Source organism: Semicossyphus pulcher, unplaced genomic scaffold, assembly GCF_022749685.1.
Source record: "Semicossyphus pulcher isolate SPU_LCO1_2020_fin unplaced genomic scaffold, fSemPul1.0.p SCAF_24, whole genome shotgun sequence".
NCBI lineage: Eukaryota > Metazoa > Chordata > Actinopteri > Labriformes > Labridae > Semicossyphus > Semicossyphus pulcher.
Window position 1 is genome coordinate 6849337 of NW_027211698.1, and position 21975 is coordinate 6871311.

Below are 21975 nucleotides of genomic sequence, written 5' to 3' on the forward strand. Positions count from 1 at the left end.
ATTACGGCGAACAATTCGGCTCCCAATACATGAAAGGTAAAATGAATCACCAACGTTAAGCCGTCAATAAAGTCATTTCTGTAAATGGTGTCTCCGCGGGCCCCCGCTATTATTCAACAAGCTTTATCAGCACCTTGGAAATTAGGTGGCTTGTAGCGCGGCCCCTGCCTCGCTTTGATTAAGGGCCCTGCCAGGGACCGGTGACAGCGCTTTTGACTCGGGTTTTATTCAGGCCGCTCCCCGTGATGAACACCGGGCTGATCGGGCAGAATGAAGACTAATTAAAAGCTATAAATTATCTTCCGCGGCCCCCTCTCGAGCAGCCTCTCTTTGCTGCGCCAGATAAGAGCAGTCTGAGTGCTCATTTACGCACAATGGCGCTGCGGCTAAACAGCATATTGATACTGTCCTAATTGGAATTTAATTAAGTAGCAATGGCTTCCTACTCCAGCCTGTGGGATAAAGATTTCACTAAGGAGGTGTTAAACATCAACACGTGCCCACTACCATGATGTTGCTTATATAGCCTAATTATTAATATCATTATTTCAAATCGCCAATTAGAGCCTGGTGGCAATTTTAGTCTCATTCTGGAGCGTTTTCACGCGCTGCATCTCTGCTTTCCAGGCCTCACTGTGCGCCTTTAAACATTCTCACGTCAGTGGAAACGAATGAAAAGTGTTTTGTTGTCTGAAAGATGCTAAAATGTGGATGTTTAAATCAGTGTCACACTCGAGCAGTAAATTAAAAAAAAAAGTGCCAATGAGGCTGAAATGCGCCCAAAAAAGACGCAAATATTTGCGCCTAAAATCAAAACACTTTCCGCGCTATTTTCTGACCTTTCTTCTACCTTTTCAGTCACGCTACGAGCTTCTTTTTAGGCATATTTTGACTCATTAAGTGTCCAAATAATATAATAATATATAAAAGGAAATAATTAGAATCGCTAATGAGCCTGTAGGTGTTGAATTAGTCGACTAAAATTCTCATAAAGTCGTTTAAATAACTATAAATGAACCTCCTTATAAATTTAATAAGTAGGCCTGAATTATAAATAAAACAATAAAAAAATTAAAAAATAAATGTGATTTAAAAATGTGTATTTTAACGCAAAAACAAATCCGTGTTCCTGCGTAAAGTTTCTCTTGTTTTTGTTTTGCTTTGCACATCACACGCGTGCGCCCGCCAATATCGATCGAACTACGCGCGGTGCTGTGCGCGCGCGCGCTCCATCTCAGCCCATCCCGACTCCTAATTGGACGCCGTCAATTGTGACAGGGACGATCTTTGCCACCGATTGGTCCGCTCCGCGTGTGCACGCGCACACGTGCTTCCGGCTGGGTGTAAGAGAAAGGGAAAAAAACACACGGGGGGGAGATAACGGTTTAGGAGAGTTTAGGAAGCGCAAATACACAGATATTATGCTGCACCGGAGAGAGGCAGCGGCACTGGTTATCACTTGGAGCTGCTCGCTTTGCCAAGTCTCAAAAGGGTGCTAGGAGACGACATGCTACCACTGTAGGTAAAAGTAACGCAGGTATTTATTCGTTAATATTTTAGCGAAAAGGCTCGTTTTTACATGCTGTCCGTCTAAATTGGATACCGAAGGGGGGCGGGAGAGCGAGCAACAAGTGGAGTTTGGCGTGGAGAGGCCGAATTTTCTCACCATCACCAGCTATGGAGGAGCAAAAGGAGCCTAAGAGCGGACGGGACTCGACCGAGGAAGACAGCATGTCCCTTTCGCCAAACCTCCCCTCGCCTGCCATGATTATACCCCACCAGGCTGCCCAGCAAGCCCACAGGACCACGAACTTTTTCATCGACAACATCCTCCGACCGGACTTCGGCTGCAGGAAGGAGCCGAGCTACCGCGACCGGAGCCAGACGCCAGGCAGAGAGAACGTCAACCCGCTGGGAGCGAGGCCACCGCACGCCGGCAGCCTGTGCCTGGACTCCAACTGCAGCAGCGACAGCACCTCCTCGTCGCCCTCCTCCTCCTCGTCGTCCACGTCCTCCTCGCCTTCGTCCAAGCAGAACTCGTCGAAACAGGGCGAAGCGGCGAGCAACGGGGCTGGCAGATACGCGGATAGCCCCTCGTCAATTATGGTTATGAACGGCGGCAATGGAGGCTCTCCGCCTATAACGAAAGACAGCCAGCAGATGCTGTGGCCCGCTTGGGTTTACTGTACTCGATACTCGGACCGGCCCTCATCTGGTAAGGCGCTAATAGTCCCCGAATGTTCCTGCCTGGGGTGTTTTGGTGCTGGGGAATTTTGCCTTCTTTATTTTCTAAATCTTTGAGGAATGAGAGAACTTCTCAAAGTTCTTAATATGAGAGCACGTTTGCGCATTTCACGCAACAAAAACTGACCTTTTTTTTTAAAGTACTGAGCTACAAAACAATAATGCAGGTTATTAATAAACATTAGCCACATCCTCAAACACACATACACACGACAGAGGCGCATTTAGGGCTTTTGGCTCATGATTTTTCCTGCGCTGACATGCGTAAAAATAAGCAGAATTTCATCACAAACATCATGCGTAAATCTCTTCCCTGAGGACTCCATGCCTGGTTTGAGGACGGTAACACTTCTTACTATTATTGACTACACCGCCTGTTGTTGCATTAAGAAAGGCCGCACGTCTTGTGTTATAGCAGCATCACAACAAACATATCAGCCAGTACATTAAACGCACTCTTCTGGATTAAATGTCTTTAAAATATAAATATAAAAATAAATATTAATGCGATTTTAAAAGGAATCTAACAGCGTCACATTCAGCAGCAAACAGTGCAAATAATATTGAATATTACTAGATTTTTTTTGCTATGTAAACTCTATAAATCCTGCCATACAAGGCTCACTCAAATGTATTTAAAACTGTGTTTTATTTAATTCAGAGCTAAAAATAAAAGTAAAGTTGGCGAGTGGGAATTATTTATTTTTAAAAAAGGCACACTTCCCTGTAGCCCATTTACTGCTTTTGTGATTGTCGGCTGGAAAAAAATAGTCCCTGGTGATACATTCAGTGTCCGGTCAGGTTGTAATTTACCTCTGGAAGCGTTCTTTAATAACACTTATGCTGCTACACAATATAAGTAAATTCCTCATGTAAAAATTGGCCGATTATAATTAATTATTCCTTAATAGTGATATAACAGTGTATAGCCTACTTACGGGGCGGGATGAGGGTCAAAGGTCCTTCCGTTACTTTATAATTTCCCAGCTGTCTTATGCTTTCTTTATCATGTCTAAAGTGGATGTAACAAACCAGTGTGATGCATTCACGCTCTCCCTATAATAATAATCAGTGCGTATGAGTTGGATAACTTCTGTCCTACTGTCAGACTGCACAATGCTGCAGCCGGAAGTCACCACATACACCACATACAGCAGACTAAACTACAGGGTGTTATTGTAGCGTGTGCTATAATGCAATAATTTGCTGCACGAGCTCTATATGACGCGCACGTGTATACGTTGCAGTAATTATCAGCTGTAAAACACGGTGGTGATGGAGGATAAATAAAAGCAACATTTGAAGCGGGTTTTTTTAAGCTTGTTTTGGCGAAGCGACAACGCAGACATCCCCGGGCCTGTGTCAGACACAAAGACGATCTCGGAGCTGATTCAGACACAGAAACCTCACATGTGTTTATGAGAGCAACCGGAGATACGCCTCGAACAATTCGCTCCAAAACAAACCTTTAAGAATAATAGGAAAGGTGCGGCTTGTTGAGGAAGCCGCTGGCCCTCAGAGTGTTGGGATGCTGCCTTCAGCAGAGCTTGGTTCTTCTTCGTTTATTTCTCTTTCTCTTCAACACATTAGTTCGCAACCTTATAAAGAACTCAAGTGTTAGAGGGGGAAACATTTACGGTGTTTTACGCAAGACATTTTAATAGTGTTGATTTAAAAAAAAAGAACAAGACGCATTTAAAATATCTGTAATTCTCCTGTTATGTTTTTGTAAATGAGCGCAATGTTTCATCAGGGTGTCTGCACCGTTTTCGCTGACCTCATCATTCAGAGGGCAAACACTTTAAAGAATATTCTTTAAAGAGTCAAATCATCACTCATAAGTGAGACGCAGCTCGATTTCAGCTGGAGCTTTGATGAGGAATTGTCAAACAACTTATTGCGCCTCGTGCGTAATATTGCGCTCCTGCTCCAGTCGTAGAATAATATTGTATTTCCACTGTTGTTTCCACACCAGGCCCAAGGACACGGAAACTGAAAAAGAAGAAGAGTACCAAGGAGGACAAGCGGCCCAGGACAGCGTTCACGGCCGAGCAGCTGCAGAGACTGAAAAACGAGTTCCAGGCCAACCGGTACATAACGGAGCAGCGGAGACAGTCTCTGGCGCAGGAACTCAACCTGAACGAGTCGCAAATTAAAATCTGGTTCCAGAATAAGAGGGCCAAGATTAAAAAGGCCACCGGCTACAAGAACGGCCTTGCCCTGCAGCTCATGGCGCAAGGACTGTACAACCACTCCACGACCACCGTGCAGGAGGACAAGGAGGACAGTGAATGAACGGCCCGGACTCCCCCCTGCTGAGGGCCTCTATCGGACTCTTTTTGGAGCTTATGAAAGAATGAACTGGAAGTGGGGAAACTATTTAAAACACAGATTTCTGTTAATGGTAACAGTATATGGACATAATTCTATAAATAAACGATCGTTATTAAAGTTTATATAGCCAAACAGCTATCATGTTGTACACGTATATTTAATTCCAGGCTCACATCTCATCTGGATCCTTCGGGTCTGTTTTTATAGGACGTCTATTCGGCTCGATAGGTTTGTTTTATGTGGTCCCCTGTCCCTTTAATTGCGCCGCATCTTCCTTCCACACATCAATGCGCAGACTCAAACAAGCCAAAGATTTTAATATGTTCAAGTGTAGTCTGAAATAAAGAAAGAGAAAGGGACTTTTTTTTCCTTCCGTTCTTTTCCTCATCGTTAAAACATACTTATTTTTAAAACCCTAACTAACACCTGAAAATGACGGTACAATAACTACATTTTATTTGAGCAGATTTTTGTATTTTTGCGCCACTTTAACCGCACAAAGAGCAGATTTAATTATATTCCCATGTTCTTATAAAACGCTTATAATTTAAAGGAGCACACCCTGACATAACACACCTTTCACTTAGTTTAAACGGCCTCTCTGTATTATTAAAACATGTTTTTTTATCTTTATTTAGGAGGAGACAAAAATACAAAAATATATCAGCCCCCTCCCACACACACACACACACACACACACACACACACACACAGAAAAAGAGAGAGAGAGAGGGACTTTTTTTTGCAGCGCCAGTTTCCCAGTTCATCTTTAATCTGCTTGTTTCTCCGTCTCAGATGCGATTTCATTTATTAAACTATTTCGCATTTGCGCCACCTGCGCTCCACCTTCACTCAGACAAACTGCAGGAGCTGTGATGACTCCCTGACACTTAAGGAGGGAACCGCTTGGGCGCCATTTGGCCTTGTGTGACCTGTAGTTCAGGTTTGATAGAGCCTGGCTGTGAACTCTGTGACACGGCGTGTGTGTGTGTGGCTTTGCCAGCCAGTGCAGACAGAGTTAAGGGTCTCTGAATAGATGCGCCTGATTATGTGATTATAGCAGCTTATTTCCTGTTTTTTAAGGGGACTTTAAGGTGAAAAAAAATCTTAATTCAGATGCAAACATGATTAAATTTTTGCTAGCATTAAAGACGGTCATATTTGATTCTTTTTTTACCCCCTGTGAGGAGGCAGAAAATACTGTATGAATTACATATGGAAGTCTCCAACTGCACAAACTCCTTTAAAGGAAGACCGGATGATTATTGCTTTAATGAAAAATACTTATTTCTCCTCCTTAGTCGTTACTGCCCTCTCTCTCACACACCGCTCAGCTTCTGTTACGTTTACCCAAATATTAAGAACCCACTTTCTTGCGCAATATCTCTCCAAACATTTGTGTGTCACATGTTTGCACTCCTTACACATACGCAAGAAAAGAAAGTATTTTGTGAACACTTTTTTAAGGCGGCTGTGAAGTGAAACATGTCGCCTAAAAAAAAAAAACCATCCGGCAAACTCTTCAGACTGCCTCCAAACGCACCACCGACTTGTTTGTTACACAACTGATCGTATTTAATTAAGAGATAACAAGCCTGCAGAGGTCTGCAGAAGGCAGCGAGTTCACGGCCTCCGCTTTCCAGGCGCTTTAATTATTTCGCTGCTGCGTTCGCGTTCGGCTCGGCCTGCAGAGCTGCGATTTAATAAGCGCACAACAAAGCGGTGTTCGTAATTGATTTCAATAACGACGCGTTTAAGGACTCGCTGCTTGATAATAAGCGTGCTATTTTTCAGGTTTCAGATTTTATTAAAGCTCCATTTTAAGAAAAAAAATTATATTTAGCGACTTCAATTCTGCGCCTGGTAATTACTGCAACATTGATTTAATTTAAATTGAAAAGGCATGATGGGATTAAAGTGTTTTAACCCTTTTATTGTGCAATATAATTTTAAAACACAGTTCAGAATTAGAGCCAGTAAGGCCAGCATCTCTGCAGCATCCACAGCTTTATTTTTTGCTATTCAGTGAAATTAGGAATGAACACAAAACGCTTAATTATTAGCAAAAGTTTTCTTTTTATAGATTCAGTCTTTATGTTAAAACATCAGCGAGTAACGTGCGTCGCCTTTAGGAATTATAAAGAAGTTAGCAAACACAAACAGGCCCGATGCGTCGCTGCCATCTGGCCTGCATGTGTAATCAGAGGTGAAGAGGCCTGCCTCGGCTCTTCACGGTCAGCTAACCCTACAGCTCTAATATTATAATGATAGTTTCATCCCCTGCTGCGAATGCGGAAGAGGATTCTACGACAATGTATTTAAAATTCATACAATTATGAAACAGCGAGAGGATCTCTCTCTCTCCCCCACCCACCTTGTCATTTAGGAAGCCGAGGGTTTATCTGTAAAACAAAGAAAAGCCAGGGATCGTTTGCATAGTTAGCACAGCCTGCCTCGCAGGCACAATATGGATTTAATTTATATGCAAATGAAAGCAATAAAAAAGAGAATACACACTGGAAATCTCTGATGTTTAAAAAGGGGAGAGAGTTGGAGTCGGAGCAGGTACACGCACAAAGCGACGCCTCTTCAGGAACAGTGTTATATCATATTCAGAAGCTGCACCAAAGGTTGCACCGGTGTGTCACCGCGCAGTTAAATAAGATTCTGATTATTGGGGAAAGTGGCACAAACAAGTTGAAAGTGGGGAAGAGGGATTTGTCTCTCTCTCTCTTACACACACACACACACACCTCTAATAAAGCCTTTAAAGTTCTTTCTGCTGCTTTACATGAGCACAATCCTGACTGCATGACTTTTTATTTGTGCGTATAAAAGATCTGTGTTCTTTCGATTAATTCAGACGACACACCCCCTGAGAGAATCCAAAAACACCTCACTGTTTATGATAATACTAACCCCTTAATCCAACCCCTTTAGACTCACTTCAAATAGCGTGCATCAATGTCGAATATATATACACACATTTCTCATAAAAGAAAAACATGTGGACGCACCCACCAGCACGCAAACATGCATGCTGACCACCTGTCACTCAAACAAAGAGGGGCTGACCCCTCCGGTCCGCACGAATAAAGTGTTCAAAGTGTTGTTTATTTTCTCTGATAGACGCTGCTGCAAAGCTTTTCTTGCACAAACAATTACAGCTACAGAGACACACATGTGCACACACACACAGAAACGCACCCATGCAGAGACATACAAGCATGTGCAAAAAGGCAGGAAAGGAGACCTTTGGTTTACACGCAGGCCCATTTAAAAGAGCTTCTTAGATCACTGCCCTGTGACGGCGGCGGTGTTGAGGAGAGAAGTTTAGAGTAATTCCTTCCCAGCTGCTGCCTCCGTAATAGGAGAAGAAAAATGACTCCCACGTAAGATTGCCCTTTGGATCTAGACTGCGTTGAAAATTGTTAATTTGCAACGCTCTGCACAAAGAAAAATAGCTATTTTTGTTAATTTTCCTCTTCGACTAACGTCTAGAAAATTGTGCGACTGATATTACGCAGCTCATCCAGCTGTGTGTGCAACATGTTTGATTTGGCATGTTGTGTCGGTGCATTTTTGAAGGGATTGTGCTGTTCAGGCTATGGGGGAAGTTTGTGTCAGGCAGTAAAGTAGCATTTTTAACAGCTTGAGTGTTTTGACCGTTCAGAAGAGGACAGAGTGTACAGAGGGCCGAGTAAGCAAGCAAACATTCAATCGAATCATTATTATTTCCATAAATAGGGATTTACAGTCCCCAGGATTAGCATCTTCCCCAGGTCAAAGGTCATCACGTCAGGTCAGATAATGACATATTTTATTTCACTTCATCACATCCCTCCTGTCCCTCAAGCAATAAGCTGCTAACAAGTGTATCCGGTGAGCTTCTGTTAGCTAGTACACCCAACTATCAGCTCACTGCTGCGGCACACAAACACAGCACACAGAGGAAGAAGCTAATTCCAGCTTACTTTTAACTAGCTAGCTAATAAGGCTAGTTTGTGGTTATGTCCTGGTATCATTGTTTAAACAGATGTGTAGTAACTTTTGCGCATATTGAATTTACAGATGTCACGCAGCTCTGTGAGGACAAAAGAGACAGCTACACCATCTCTGTGGTGCTAGCTGACACGGCTAACGTCACAAGCTGACTTAGCTTGTAAGCTAGCTATGTTAGAAGTCACAACTTTAAAGGCTTAATATGTTTTAGTAAGTGCATATGTGTTTTTAGAAGCCTGACGGTGGAGTCAGAAGGACTGCGAAATTGTTTTTGCTTTGTTAGCGAGGAGCTAAGGAACATGCTAGCTCACGTAGCAGGGGTCATGAGATTGTTTGGTAGAGAAGGGGGCCGTGTGCGTACAAGTTGTTGTTTTGTTTTTATATCTGATACGTTGACGATTACTGACAATATATGCTTATTTATTTTATGTCTTTTTATTGATATAACTTTGCCCATAGTGACCAAAGATTAGCTCCTCGGCTAGCTTACCGTAATATAGCTCCCTTGAGCTGTTCAGTTAGCCGTTTCCCTGTGGCAGAGAGTACAGCAAGCGTGATGGCGGCTTCCAGATTGTCACACATTTAGAGTGTACATTTTGAGGACATAATAATTTCTTATTCAAACAGAAACCAAAATAGTTGGAATAATGTTTCAGTTCAGCTTTCAAAGAAAGTGAATTTGTTTCAGGAGTACACATACAGTTCTCACCATGTCAAACGTTTGCTCATCACTTATTGTTGGCTGTCAACTGGACTGTCTAAGAAGCACGCACACACACACACACACAGATTCAAACAGACAAAGGTGGCATTGAGAGGGAACCTCCCACAACGCAGCTGAGCATCCAGGGGTCTCTCTGCCCTCCGCGCGGCCGCGGTCTCACCGAGCGAAATCCCGATTACATGGAGGATATACACAGCGCCACTTGTTTACTCTGCCCGTCAGGGGGTGATGTGAGCGGGCGGGGAGCTCCGGGGGGTATCACTTAAACCCTGCATGTATGCAAACAGTCGACTTTTAGATTTTGATACTCTGTTTTTTCCCCCCTTGGATATGAAGACGCTTCTTCTGATCCTGGTCTGGTTTCCTTTGCTTTTAAAAATGTGTTTGGAAGGAGTTTGAAGATTAAGATGTTATTCTCCAATATATCGCATGCTGCTGAGAAGGCAGCAGACTTAAGGACAGTGATACAGCTCTAATTAAAAAGGACGTGTTAGGAAATGACAGGGCTTCTCAGGCCACAGCTATGTGCTAACGAACACTTCCTTTCGAACTCTTGCTAGCGCTGCTTCATCTGTGTTGTCCCAGAGCAGCTTATTAATCAGCATGAGGGACGTTTGATTGTTAAACAGCGGGGACTGGCAGAGGATTTTTTTATAATCACACTGAGCTGTTTGTAGACTTTTGGAAAACACCGAACGATTATGTGTGTGATGTACGATTCACGTTAGCTCTCATGGTCAGACGCACACACACACAGTGAGAACAAAGACAAGGACACCTGGGATTCCCCCTGTTGTATGGGTGGTCACATGCACCTCGGCCTCTTCTTCAGGCCTTCCACATGTGGAAGCACTTTATCTTCCTCTCTTTTACTGTGTGTGTGTGTGTGTACCACTCCACAAGAGGAAACCAAAGCTGTGAGAAGAGGGTCCTATAGTTGAAAATAGTCATTTAACTCACTCCCCTCGCTGCCCCCTCAAGAGGTCTACAAAAGATTTCTTGTTCGAGCATTACACCACATGTTTAGGAGACTGTCATGTTAGTCAACTTAGATGTTAAGTAATGAGGACGCAGACGCCGCAACCATGCATGTGTCCCCAGCAGGCCGCTAACACTGACCTGTTTTGTGTTTCCTTTTATATGATTTTTCGTGGCTTCATTCTACGTAAGTTTTAAAAATAAAACAACGTCTGGCTTGTTGTCTGTCTGGCTGGCTACCCTCTCATCCTCTCCTCTCACTTCAAAAGCGGACGCGCCTGTGGAGATTTCTCTCTCCTCCTTCCTCCCCCCGCTCCGTCTTTCATCGCAGCGTCCTGGAGGTGATGCAGGGAAGCGATTAGTCATATTCAATTTACATATGGCTGTCACGGGCTCCTCCAGGGCTGAGCGCTGATGTCATCCGTGCGTGGGGCCCTCTGGGGCCACCCAGCGTATGGGAAGACTCCTCGCTGTCAGCGGGGAGAACACCTCCCCCCCTCCCCCCCCTGAGATGGAAGCACTATCACTGTTCAAGTGCTATGATGAATGTGGGGCGGCACTTTTGTGTGCATGTGTGCATGTATGTGTTTGGGGGGAAAGTTGCTCGCCCATATGTTGTCCCTTCTGTGAGTTTAGCACTCAGCTACATGATACCCCATAGCTGTTTACATTGTTCTATATTTTCTGGGTTAAAAGGGTTGAATTGGGATCAAAGGAACATAATATAAGAGCTGTCAATAAGCAGGTGTTAAAAATACAGGAACAATTATACTAGCCAAGTTATGACAAATCAGTTTTGAGTGACAGGTGGCTACCGCTAGCTGCTAGGTGTCACTTTAGCTAATTCCAGTAACCAAACTCAGCCTTGTTTCTATGTCGGTGCCTCATGAGGATTTATTCATGCAAATATCCAACAAATAATGTGACATTTTTTGATATTCTAGTAACATTTTTTGACATTTTATGACTAATTAGCTTGTAACTATGATCACCATACCTGGTGGCCAGTGCATATAAGAGTCAGGGTTGTTTTATCCCCTCATGAGGAGATAGTGGGCCATAGAGATGAGAAAATATGTTTTTAAAGCTACTGTGAGCTTGATTTTGGCGCCCCCTGTGGACAAAGCCGCACCTCTTATCTCTTTGCTGATTTTCTTTTTCTTTTTCTTTAACACTCATATGTATCACTCACTTTAAATGTTTGCCCTGTAAAAGTAAACAAAGGCAGCGTGCAGTTAATCGCCTCGTCTGACACCTACCCCTGCCGCCAGCGGTTTCAGGCATTAAAAATAACTATATAGAAATAATCGATCTTGTCGCTGATGGTCGGGTTGCTTTTGTAGGTCGTATAGAGTCATCAGAATTAATTTCAGCCTGTTTCATAAACAGTGAAAAAATCCTTGCAGTAGCTTTAAGTTACCCGGTAGAGTTAGTTCACCCACCGCAGGTCCTATACAATCACATTAGACAATCAGTCTAATAAAGAAACAACTCTAGTCTGCTACCAACATGAATAGAATCCCACCCCATAGTTAACCTATTTGTGTTCAAATTATTAGCCAAGGCTGTCGTCTGGATAGCTTTAAAAACAGGCATTCGTCATCCCCTCACTGCTGTTGAGCACCACCCTGTCTTCTTAATATGCTGACTTACATGCTGACATTATTTATACAGTCTATGGCAGGGCTTTTTTTTTTTGTAAAAATTTTACACAGTTTAAATATCATAGCTTATATTTCCAAACACAAACATATTAAAGTAAAATTTCAACTTATCATCTGCCACTGTACTTAAACCCATGGAAGGAAGACCTTGAATTTAAGCAATGAATCAATACATTTATATGTCAAAAAAATAACCCTTTTTATCTACCAGGTTTCGTCTTGGGTTACTTCCGTACACACACACACACACACATGCGTACACACGGTGTGTGGCGGGGGTAAGAGCCTGGTCAATTACTTACAGAAATATTAGCTCAAACACAGCTCTGAACTCCTCGAGGGGTCAAGAGTCGGCAGTCCATTTTGCAGTCGGCTGCCCAGAGAAAGCTGTGGAGCTCGTGTAGTTTATAGCGCAGACCCACTGGCAGTCATCCAGCGGAGGAAGTCTAAGTTATTTATGAAGCCTCTCTTGACAAAAGACACTAAAGCTTCCCATATTCAGTGAGCCTGGCTGCTCCACATATGACAGTGAATCCAATTTGCTGCAGTCAAGAGCAATTAATTCTGTGGGAAATAAGTCAGGATTTTCACTACTTCAAAAACTGATTTGTAAATTAAGTCTCAGCACAATCTGACGAAACTTTCAACAGTTTTAAGTCAAAACCAACACACATTAATGTGCACACATACACACGTAAAAGGCCAAAAGTTCAGGTTACCAGGGCAACTCATCTTTGGATCCAAGCAGCAGAATGCGAGACCGTGAATAACTGCTTTAACACACAGCTGGCACAGTGTGTGGTCTGCGACATATCATCTAAAGCATAACTCTGTGTCTGTCTGTCTGTCTGAATGTGTGTGTGTGTGTGTGTTTGACGTCACTCTCTCAATGCCCACGTGTTTCATATTCAGCACATTGTTTTGCTGCCTCTTTGCTCGATGATTTTGTGTGTGCGATGTTATTATTACAGTTGTGTTTGCTCATTGTGACAACACACATATCACGCATAGCCACTTTTACAGGAGTTAATTTTGACATTTGAACAGTGCATGCAATGTGACCTGGCATTTATATGTCATACAATACACCACATGCAACGTGGATATAAATAAGCAGCATAAGACAATGGTTTGGATTTATGCCAAATGTACACTTGGAAATGTTACAATATCATGTTTATATTTTTCTTTTTTTCCCAATTAATAATAGTTGAAAAAAAAGAAGTCAGGAGAGCTTTTAGGGAGCTACTGATAAAAATTAAATTGGTCTTAACTGTTGAGGATAGAAGAAAAACAATTAGAAAGTAACTAACACAAAACTGTCCATGAGCAGCAGCAGGACGGCATCATTTTAAGTTGTGCGTTTAAAGGAGGGAGGAGAATAAAGTTAGTCTAAAGCTTTCATGTAGAAAAGGGAGAATCTGCTGACAAAAATTTGCTTTACACACAATTTTGAGACGGTCCCTAACTCCAACTTGTTGTCTAGTCCAACTGCCAAGTCTAGGTTTGGATAGAGATCATGAGGCATAAATCATTTGTTTAAACATCAAGACAACTACCAATAAATCTGTAATATCAATTTTAAAACAACACATAACAAAAGTAAAACAAATGTAAAAAATGTAAGAATTTCTTATTTCTGTGAAATTTAATTGATTTACTGCAAATACTAAGTCACACTCTTACATCCAACTGTGCGTTCACACTGAAGCGAATATTCGCCTCGCGTTACTTGTGCGAGTTTGACCGGCGGATCAAAATTTAAAAAGCGTTTAAATAACAGGCGAATATTTGCCCTTCGCTTCCGGAACGGAGGAGAGGAAGCGGGGCCTATCTCCATGGTTACCAACGCCGTCAGGAGAATCTCGATGTTGATAGGCTTTCGCTACACCACGTGAAGCGAATTCGCTGAGGAAGTTCAATTTTTCCAAGTCACGCCATCTCAACTCAACTTTATTTATAAAGCACTTTAAAACAACAGAGTTGGCCAAAGTGCTGTACACACACATAAAAACACAAAACAGTTAAAACAATAGAAGACAATAAAAGAGAGGATTTAAAAACAGGAAGTGAGTCGACCTGCCTAATGTGCAAAGGCAACTCATTCCAGAGTTTTGGGGCAGCAACTGAAAAAGCTCGGTCCCCTCTCGACTTCCTCTTCGTCTTAGGGACGACTAACAATGACTGATCTGCTGACCTGAGGGAGCATGAGGGAGCGTACGGTCGAAGCAGGTCAGACAGATACTGAGGGGCAAGACCATGAAAACATTTAAAAACAGAGAGAAGAAATTTAAAATCAATCCGAAAACGAACCGGGAGCCAATGAATAGATGCTAAAACCGAGGTGATGTGCTCTCGTTTTTTGGTACCAGTTAAAAGTCGAGCAGCAGCATTTTGAACCAGCTGTAGTCGAGTGAGTGACTTCTGGCTAAGACCAACATAGAGCGCATTGCAGTAATCTAAACGAGCTGTGATAAAAGCCATCATTCGCATCGCGCCATTTGCGCCGCCTGGCGCCAATTTGTTTCTACTCGCATCATTGCATTGACGTTGTCTGGAATCTTGTCGCAGATTTGCGCTCAGTGTGAACACACAGTTACAATATCTTTTTTTGTTTTTGTAACTTATTTATTTCGAACATGTTTAAAATAACAACAAACAAAACAAATAGCAGCACACTTTCTATACAGAGACTCCATTTATAACTAAAGTCTGTTCTGATGGGGTGTAGGATGAAATGAGAAAAACGTCGTAAAAAGGCAAAAGCCAAAAAAATAAAAACGATATAATTTTAGTCGAGGCTGAAGCATTCCAAATATCTGAGGCCCGGTCCGAAAAGCCGCTTCCTGGTGTTTTGTGGTGAATGTTAATCTCAGATGACTTCAATAAAATGTTGGTAACATTTTCATGTAATGTTGGAGCGCTACTCACAGCCACTGCTACAACACTCTGCGTTAATGAATCATCTATAGTTTTATACAACATGACACAATTAAACTGTTTTTCTTTTTTGGTCTCGGTCATCTGTTGAAATTTCTTGCAGGTGTTTTCCCACTTTCAGCTAACAGGTGTGAGGCTGTGCACCTGCAAGTTGGCTGCTACTAATCGGAGGGGTGAAAGTTCATGCAGTGTGTCCGACCTGTTTATGTGAATTTTGAGCCATATGTTAAAGATGTTGTTCAAGAGGAAAAACAGTTGCACGCATTTGAAATGTTCTGCTCCGGTCTGCTAGCATTAGCCAGCGCTCTTGAATCGACAAACATTACTCAGAGGCTTTTTAAAGGTAGCTGCAGTTCCAGCAGTATAGTGTTATGACTAAGTACGACTAAGAACAGACAAAGACATATTTCAGCACTCAAAAAGGTCAGATATTTTTGGTTGGTTGATGGGAACTCAAAATGTGTGTAGCCAGCATGTGTATGTGTGTGCGTGCGCATTTTGTCTCCACAGGAATCCACAACATTCAGAGCAGTGTGACGCTGCTCTATCAGATTAGATTCAGAAATAGCATTCTGGTTAGGCTCTTTATTTATATATAACCCAACAGGAGGGAGGGGATTGAAAACAGTCGGCCACAGAAGCATGTTATGATTCCTGTAAGCACGGAAGTGTGAGTGAGAGTTCATTACAAGAAGACTCAAATTCATACTCAGTAAAAGTCTTAGAAGCAGAAAGAATCAAAAGTGAAATGCATCCCCTGCCACTGAAATCACAATATATGACATTATTACATTGTAATGTATTGCATTATTGCATTATTAGGGGTCGGGCCCCTCCAAGGGGTCATGAGACGAACCTGAGAGGTTGTAAGGGGAGGTGAAGGAAAGCAGAACTGTTTAAAAAGTTCATCTTCAGAAATTATCTGGGGGGCGCTGGCCACGGTCCTCGTCGCACTGATCATGGTTCGACTCCCGGTCTGCCGATCACTTGGTGCTGGTGCATGTCGACCCCCACTCTCTCCTCCCAACATGTCCTGTCTAACTTCAGCTGTCCTATGAAATAAAGGCAGAACACTTTTTTTTTTCTTTTTTTTTTTTGAAGCGAATAAATTTTTTGTCACATTTATAACTGCTTAAAACTCATCATCAGAAACATATAACAAAAGGCCCTAACTGTATTTATAAGGATTCAAAGCCTTAAGGTTTGACCCCAGTTACATTTTTCATAATGCATTCTTTTCTTTATGTAAATCAGCTCATAAGTTTGTGTTTAATGTAAAAATGTCTTCTGAAAATCAAAACAACTGTCAGATAAATGACTACAGAGAACATTTATAATAATAATAATAATAAATTTTATTTGAAGACACAAAATACACATTAAAAGAGAGATGACAAAACAAGAAAAGTGACAAAGCAATTAGCATCATGTGGAATAGGCAGATTTAAACAGCTGCTTTTTGAGTTGTGATTTAAAATCGGGGAATGAATCGATGTTTCTGAGTTGGGGTTGTAATGAATTCCAGAGACGGGCGGAGGGGACAGACAGGTGTAAGGAGGAAGAGGATCTGAGGGAGCGGGAGGGAGTGGGAACACGGAGGAGGTCGGACAGATATGGGGGGGCGAGGTTGTGGGTGGTTAACAGGAGGACTTTGAATTGAATACGGAACTGAACCGGGAGCCAGTGGAGCTGTTGGAGGACAGGAGTGATGTGGTGTATTTGTCTGTGAAATGTAGCTGAAGTATGAGGAAGTTTGCTCAAGTAAATAAAGCAGCACCTCAGACAAACTTTTATTGAAGTTCTTAACTTTAAATTAACTTGCACATTAACAACAAGAATTACGGTAATTGCTCCTGAGTCACCGCCCTTTCCTAAAGCAGCCGTTGGTCCAGTCCGCGGCGCAGATGTCGGCACCTATCAGTGCATCTTCTGTCAGGTCGACGACGGACAAACAAATATTGTTGTGTCTTAAAGAGGGCAAAGGTCAAATTTAATTGAAACTATGTGGGCGGCTGAACATTAAACAATCAAACATTTAAATCTGCGTTTGAACCCATTATGTCAACGTTGACAGATAGTTTCCTTACATAAATACACATTACAATTCTTTTGGAACATGTTATAATGTGATCATAACAATAGACAGCACGATCACTCTTTATCTGGGCGCTGATGGAGTACGAGCCGTAATAGATCACTGACATGTGAGCCGCAGCCCAGTCACGTTCACAGTCTGTCAGCCAAAATGCCTTCACAGTATTTGTGGAAAGACTGTCCTTATTTCACAAATGACAGCAAAAAATATCATCCAAGCTACATTCGAAGCCACATTTTGAATTTGTTTCTGCACAGATCTTTTCTGGGCTCGAGCTGTGTTTGGAAACAGATGTGCAAAGCCCCGGTTTTTCATTATAGTGTTAAGTCGGGCCACATTTTGACTTCTTTAGAGTTTCACTGAGTCATAGATCTGAGGAGGGAGCAGGGCAGGGCAGTCTGCTGCTTCAAAACGTGCATTTTAAAGTCGAGGTGAAATGAAAAATGTCATTTTAATCCTTTTAGATCAAATCCCCGGTGATATTGTGTATCTCCTAGGGCCAAAAAATACAGAAAATCCATTTCTTCGCATTCTTATATCAAAATCTGATCATTTTTTCTTCTGGTAAACTAAATTTCACTTGTGCTTACGTAAGTTAGCACCAAACAATTTCAATCTGCAACATTTAGCCGCAGAGCACCAAGAACGCTCGGTCAGTTAGCTAGCTACTGCGCTGTGGAGAACGTCTGTCTACGCCCACTTCTCAACGATCAAATCAAATCCCTCTAATGATACGTCCCGCCTGCACGTCCTGTTTCACTCGGGAATAAGTCACGATACGGAAGCTAGATACTCTCGAAATGCCGCTTCAGCTCGACTTTAAACAAAACACTACATTTGAATAACATGTATAGCAACTTCATTGATTGTATTTCCAATTAGTAACACAATAAAAATGATTCTGGTAAAGCTTGTTGTTATTATATCTACTAGCTTTCAGTTGGTGCAGATGTTAGATATATTAAAGAGCTTAACATGCACCACAATGTGTCTCATGTACCTGTGGATAAAAACAATGGAAATTGGCTACTTTCCTGCTTCTTCCTAGATCCAATTTAACTTTATATACACATTTTTTTGTATCACCTTTCTCCAAATAAAATTAACTTTGTAATTTTGTAGCTGTGTTTTGTTTTTGCTTGGCCAGGACTCCCTTGAAAAAGAGGTTCTTAATCTCAGTTTCTCCTGGTTAAATAAAGGTTAAATAAAATAATAAAACAAATAGTTTAAACAGCAGTAGCTCTGCTTTTAGAACTCTAACGAATAAAAAGCAGCCTTTTTTACTAAAAAAGAAAACACTGTATTTCAGGAACTTAAATCTTCATTTGGAAAATAAAAAAGTTCAATAAAGTAAGTAAAAGTGCTGAAAGCAACTCAGTGAGTCGTCTATTCATAATGAAGAAGCACATACTCATGCTTACCAGGAAGTAAATGTAGAATACATGAGGATTATAATTAATATTAAAGTTTCTATTAGTTTTTTTATTTTATTTTATTTATTAGTTTATTTGTAAGGGACAATACAAAGACATTGTGACAGTTACAGTAACATATATAGAGACATATATATTGCATATAGGGTTTCTAGCCGAGGCTAATTTGCAACCCCTGTCCCTGGTCAGGCATTTCTACTAAAAGGTGAGTACAAGTCATCTTTAAGTAGAGCAAAAAACTAAGTTGCATTCTCATATGTTATAATGTATTTAAGTTACTGCTCAGTGAAAATGTACTAATATGCTAGTGGAATTTACCTCTGCAATTTTCAAAAATAATTTTGCTAAAAATCACTTTAATATGTCGAACAGGGTTTATTTTTTATTCCAGCCAAAACCTGCTTACACACACACACACACACACACACACACACACACACACACACACTCGAATCAATGCACTATTATCTATGCAAACTCCTTAAACTGCTAGATGAGAAAAGCTTGCTGATTGTTTTTCCATTAAGTAATATTACAGCTACACGTATAGCCACAGGTCGATGCGGCTGCTCATTATGGCTGCGGGCTGATAATAATTAACCACTAATGTGAGCAGGAACAGGCCCCCGATGAGCTGATGCTGAGGCAGGGCGCTCCCCGAGGAAACCACACAGCAGCTCGCTTCCTCTGCTTATTTGGCTCACGCTGCTGCCCGAAGAAACCGAAAGAGGTCCAAGTGAGCGCGAGTGGGATTCTGCAGATGAATTAAGCGAGGGAGTAATTTGAATTGTATTAGTGTGAGACATTCAAATGTGTGGGAAAAGAGGAATTTGCAATCTTTTTGAATTTTTGAAAAAAATTTCTACTAAAAAAAAACCAATTTACGATTTGAAAATATATTTTATTCAGCTCTTATAAGTTTGAATTTGTGACTTTATGGATTATTCATTTACAGATACATTATAGATTTGTTAGGAACAATCTTTAAGTTGCAAGATTAAAAAAAAAATCCTCCGGCTATTTGGTCATTAACAGTCAGGTTATCAATAAGTCATTAAACCAACATCAATATGCTATTAAGAACTTGCTCTTTGCAGTGTTTTTTTTTAAACTTTCTAATGACCAAAGTTTATTTAGTCATGCTAATAAGTCATCAATAAAGTGTTCTCACAGTAAAGTAGGTCTGCAAGGATGCTCTGTTGTTTTTTTAATCTGTTTTTACACGAGGTCAGAGGTCAGCTTTGCCAATTAGAGGCCTGAGAATGATGAAATTTAAAAAACAAACTAAGTATAACTCAGAGCTATTACTGATTCTAGTAATGTGTGGTTACTTAAACTAGACGTTTTGCTTGGTTACTGCTTTAGCTGATGGATTAGTTAGTCTATAAACTCTACATGAAGGGTGCCTTTAAAGAAACCATGTTTTCATATGGTGCACAGGCCACACACTTTAAAACAACAGGGGGAAAAAAGGATCAAGTAATACAGCCGCTTATAAACTTGTGTACACTTGCAAAGCAGCTTTTGTTGATGGAAAATCGTTGTTGCAGTAAGAGGAGGGGAGGTTAAATAAGACAACACAGAGTTTTTTCATAATTTATTTGGACTCTAAGAGAATAACCAGAAATGAAATGACAGTAAGTTCAAAACAACAAAAAGCTGGTTCCCCGTTGGGGAAGTCTGGGAAGCCAGATGTTCATGAGCCTCATGCTCACTGGAGTGCAGGTCTGAGTACCAGTGCGCCTTAATGTGTGTGTGTGTGTGTGTGTGTGTGTGTGTGTGTGTGTGTGTGTGTTTGAGAGAGAGACGAGCGTTTCCTGATGTCCTGGCCAGATGTTGCTGATCCCTGCCACTCAGAAGAGGGACGTTAACACCCGGCTTTACAGAATTAGGAGAGGCGACTGTGAAGAAAAAATCTTTATTTTTCACTTGGTGGTATTTGTTCAAATATAAGTTTTTCAGATTCTCAGATTAATTTACATAATCTTTAAAACATGTCAAAAAAGCTACAAGCGAGATTTAGTAAAATAATTTCAGCTCCTATTGTTAGCTCGGGTTTTTTGGAAGTCCCCGAGCGACGTCACGGTACTTCCACCAGAGCTCTCTCAGATCTGAGTGACAAACTAAAAACAGCTTCAGTTACAAACAGGGGACAGAAAGGGTTTAACAGACGGGGAGGGGCTCATAAATAATGCTAATGAGTTGCATTAAGAAAAATGTAGGATCCAATGATTTAGCAGTCATAAGTTGGCATGTGGCAGGGACGTGTCCCGATCAATATTGTTCAAGGAGAACTGTCCTGACCAATATTTGAGCAAACTTTTATTTGAAGTGAATTCTTAGATAATTCAGAACAGCACTGAGCGAGAGAGAAGAGAGCGAGCGAGAGAGGGAGGAGCAGCTGTTTCTGAGTATCATTCATAAATTTAAATTATATTTAGCGCTCTGTTAAGTGCTGTGTTCTCACATTTTTAAACAGTAACCTCAGGGTTCTGTCTTTATATGTTTGACTAGCATGGTATTATTTAGCTCTAATCTCCTTTCTGAGAATATTGCTTGATAAAATGATGAATCTTTTATGATGAAAAAAAAAGTATGCATTCAGAATACATAAAAATCAACCCTGACCCACCCCTGGTTCTTGTGTAACAATGTTGAGGGGATAAAAGTCAGGATATCTCTCAATTTAACCCCCTTGTCCCTCACAAGATCCCCAACATGAGTTAGCTTATTGTAGCATAAGCGCTCAAGGAAACAGAAAGCCTAGCTAGCAACAAGCTACAAGCTGTGACTCACTTGGGAAGGAGGTGGTCTACGGAGGATGTGTAGACCGCTAAAGCCGAACTGAAATGAGACGGTCTGGTCTGAGGAGGATTTCCTGTTTGCGTCACCAAACGCTGCTCCTGCTGCCTAGCAGCAGTTAGTTAGCGAGCTAACTAGCTAGCATAACTAAAGTCACATATCTTAACCTTATTATTTGAAAGATAATTTGTTTCAAGGGCCCTTTTGTTTTTTTATATGTGTAAAGCACACTTAAAAGAGTATTCCTTGGCCGCGTAAGAGTCTGAATTGGCGCGCAATGAATCTCGGGATACGTTTGGTAATGAATGGATCCTTCGCTGCCCTGGGAAAAGGAGGATGCATTTGTTGGCCGCATCTGAAGGAACGGCCTTCAAATACGCCTTTCGAAGGATGCAGCCCCTGGATTGGGACACGGCTTTAGTGTGTGTGTAATTAGTTAGCTTTACAGGTAATGGTAGTGAGATTTATTTGTGGACAGAACAATCAAACCATTTACCTAGCTTTTGCTAAGCCTAGCTGAAGACTTGAAGTACTGTGAAACAGTCTAGCGTCCACTCGTTGTCTCTGTCTGTCTTTGTCTCACGGCTTTAGCTCCATACTTTCCTGACAGATGTGAGAGTGGTTTAAATTTCCCATAAGGACAACTTTAACGAAAGGTCTGTCAAAATGCAGATCATTGAAATTATACTGACTCTGAACAATGATGATGCTGACTGCATGTAATCGACCACACACTTCAGGTCCATTTATTAGCTGCAA

The 21975-nt window shown here is 41.5% G+C and overlaps 1 protein-coding gene across 1 annotated transcript; it reads left to right on the forward strand.

The window, feature by feature from the left end:
• The first annotated feature begins 1677 nt into the window (after window positions 1-1677).
• On the forward strand, window positions 1678-4610 carry en1b (engrailed homeobox 1b). Its single transcript, XM_069675576.1, has 2 exons — window positions 1678-2215; window positions 4220-4610. The coding sequence occupies exons 1-2, from the start codon at window positions 1678-1680 to the stop codon at window positions 4537-4539; spliced, it is 858 nt and encodes a 285-aa protein (XP_069531677.1). The 3' UTR covers window positions 4540-4610.
• The last annotated feature ends 17365 nt before the right edge of the window (window positions 4611-21975 follow it).

What these genes read in the sequence shown, in the direction of transcription:
- en1b (XM_069675576.1), top strand. Translation starts at nt 1,678, where the DNA reads ATGGAGGAGCAAAAGGAGCCTAAGAGCGGACGGGACTCGACCGAGGAA. An exon ending in CTCGGACCGGCCCTCATCTG is followed by an intron (nt 2,216 to 4,219) that starts GTAAGGCGCTAA and finishes TTTCCACACCAG; the next exon opens with GCCCAAGGACACGGAAACTG.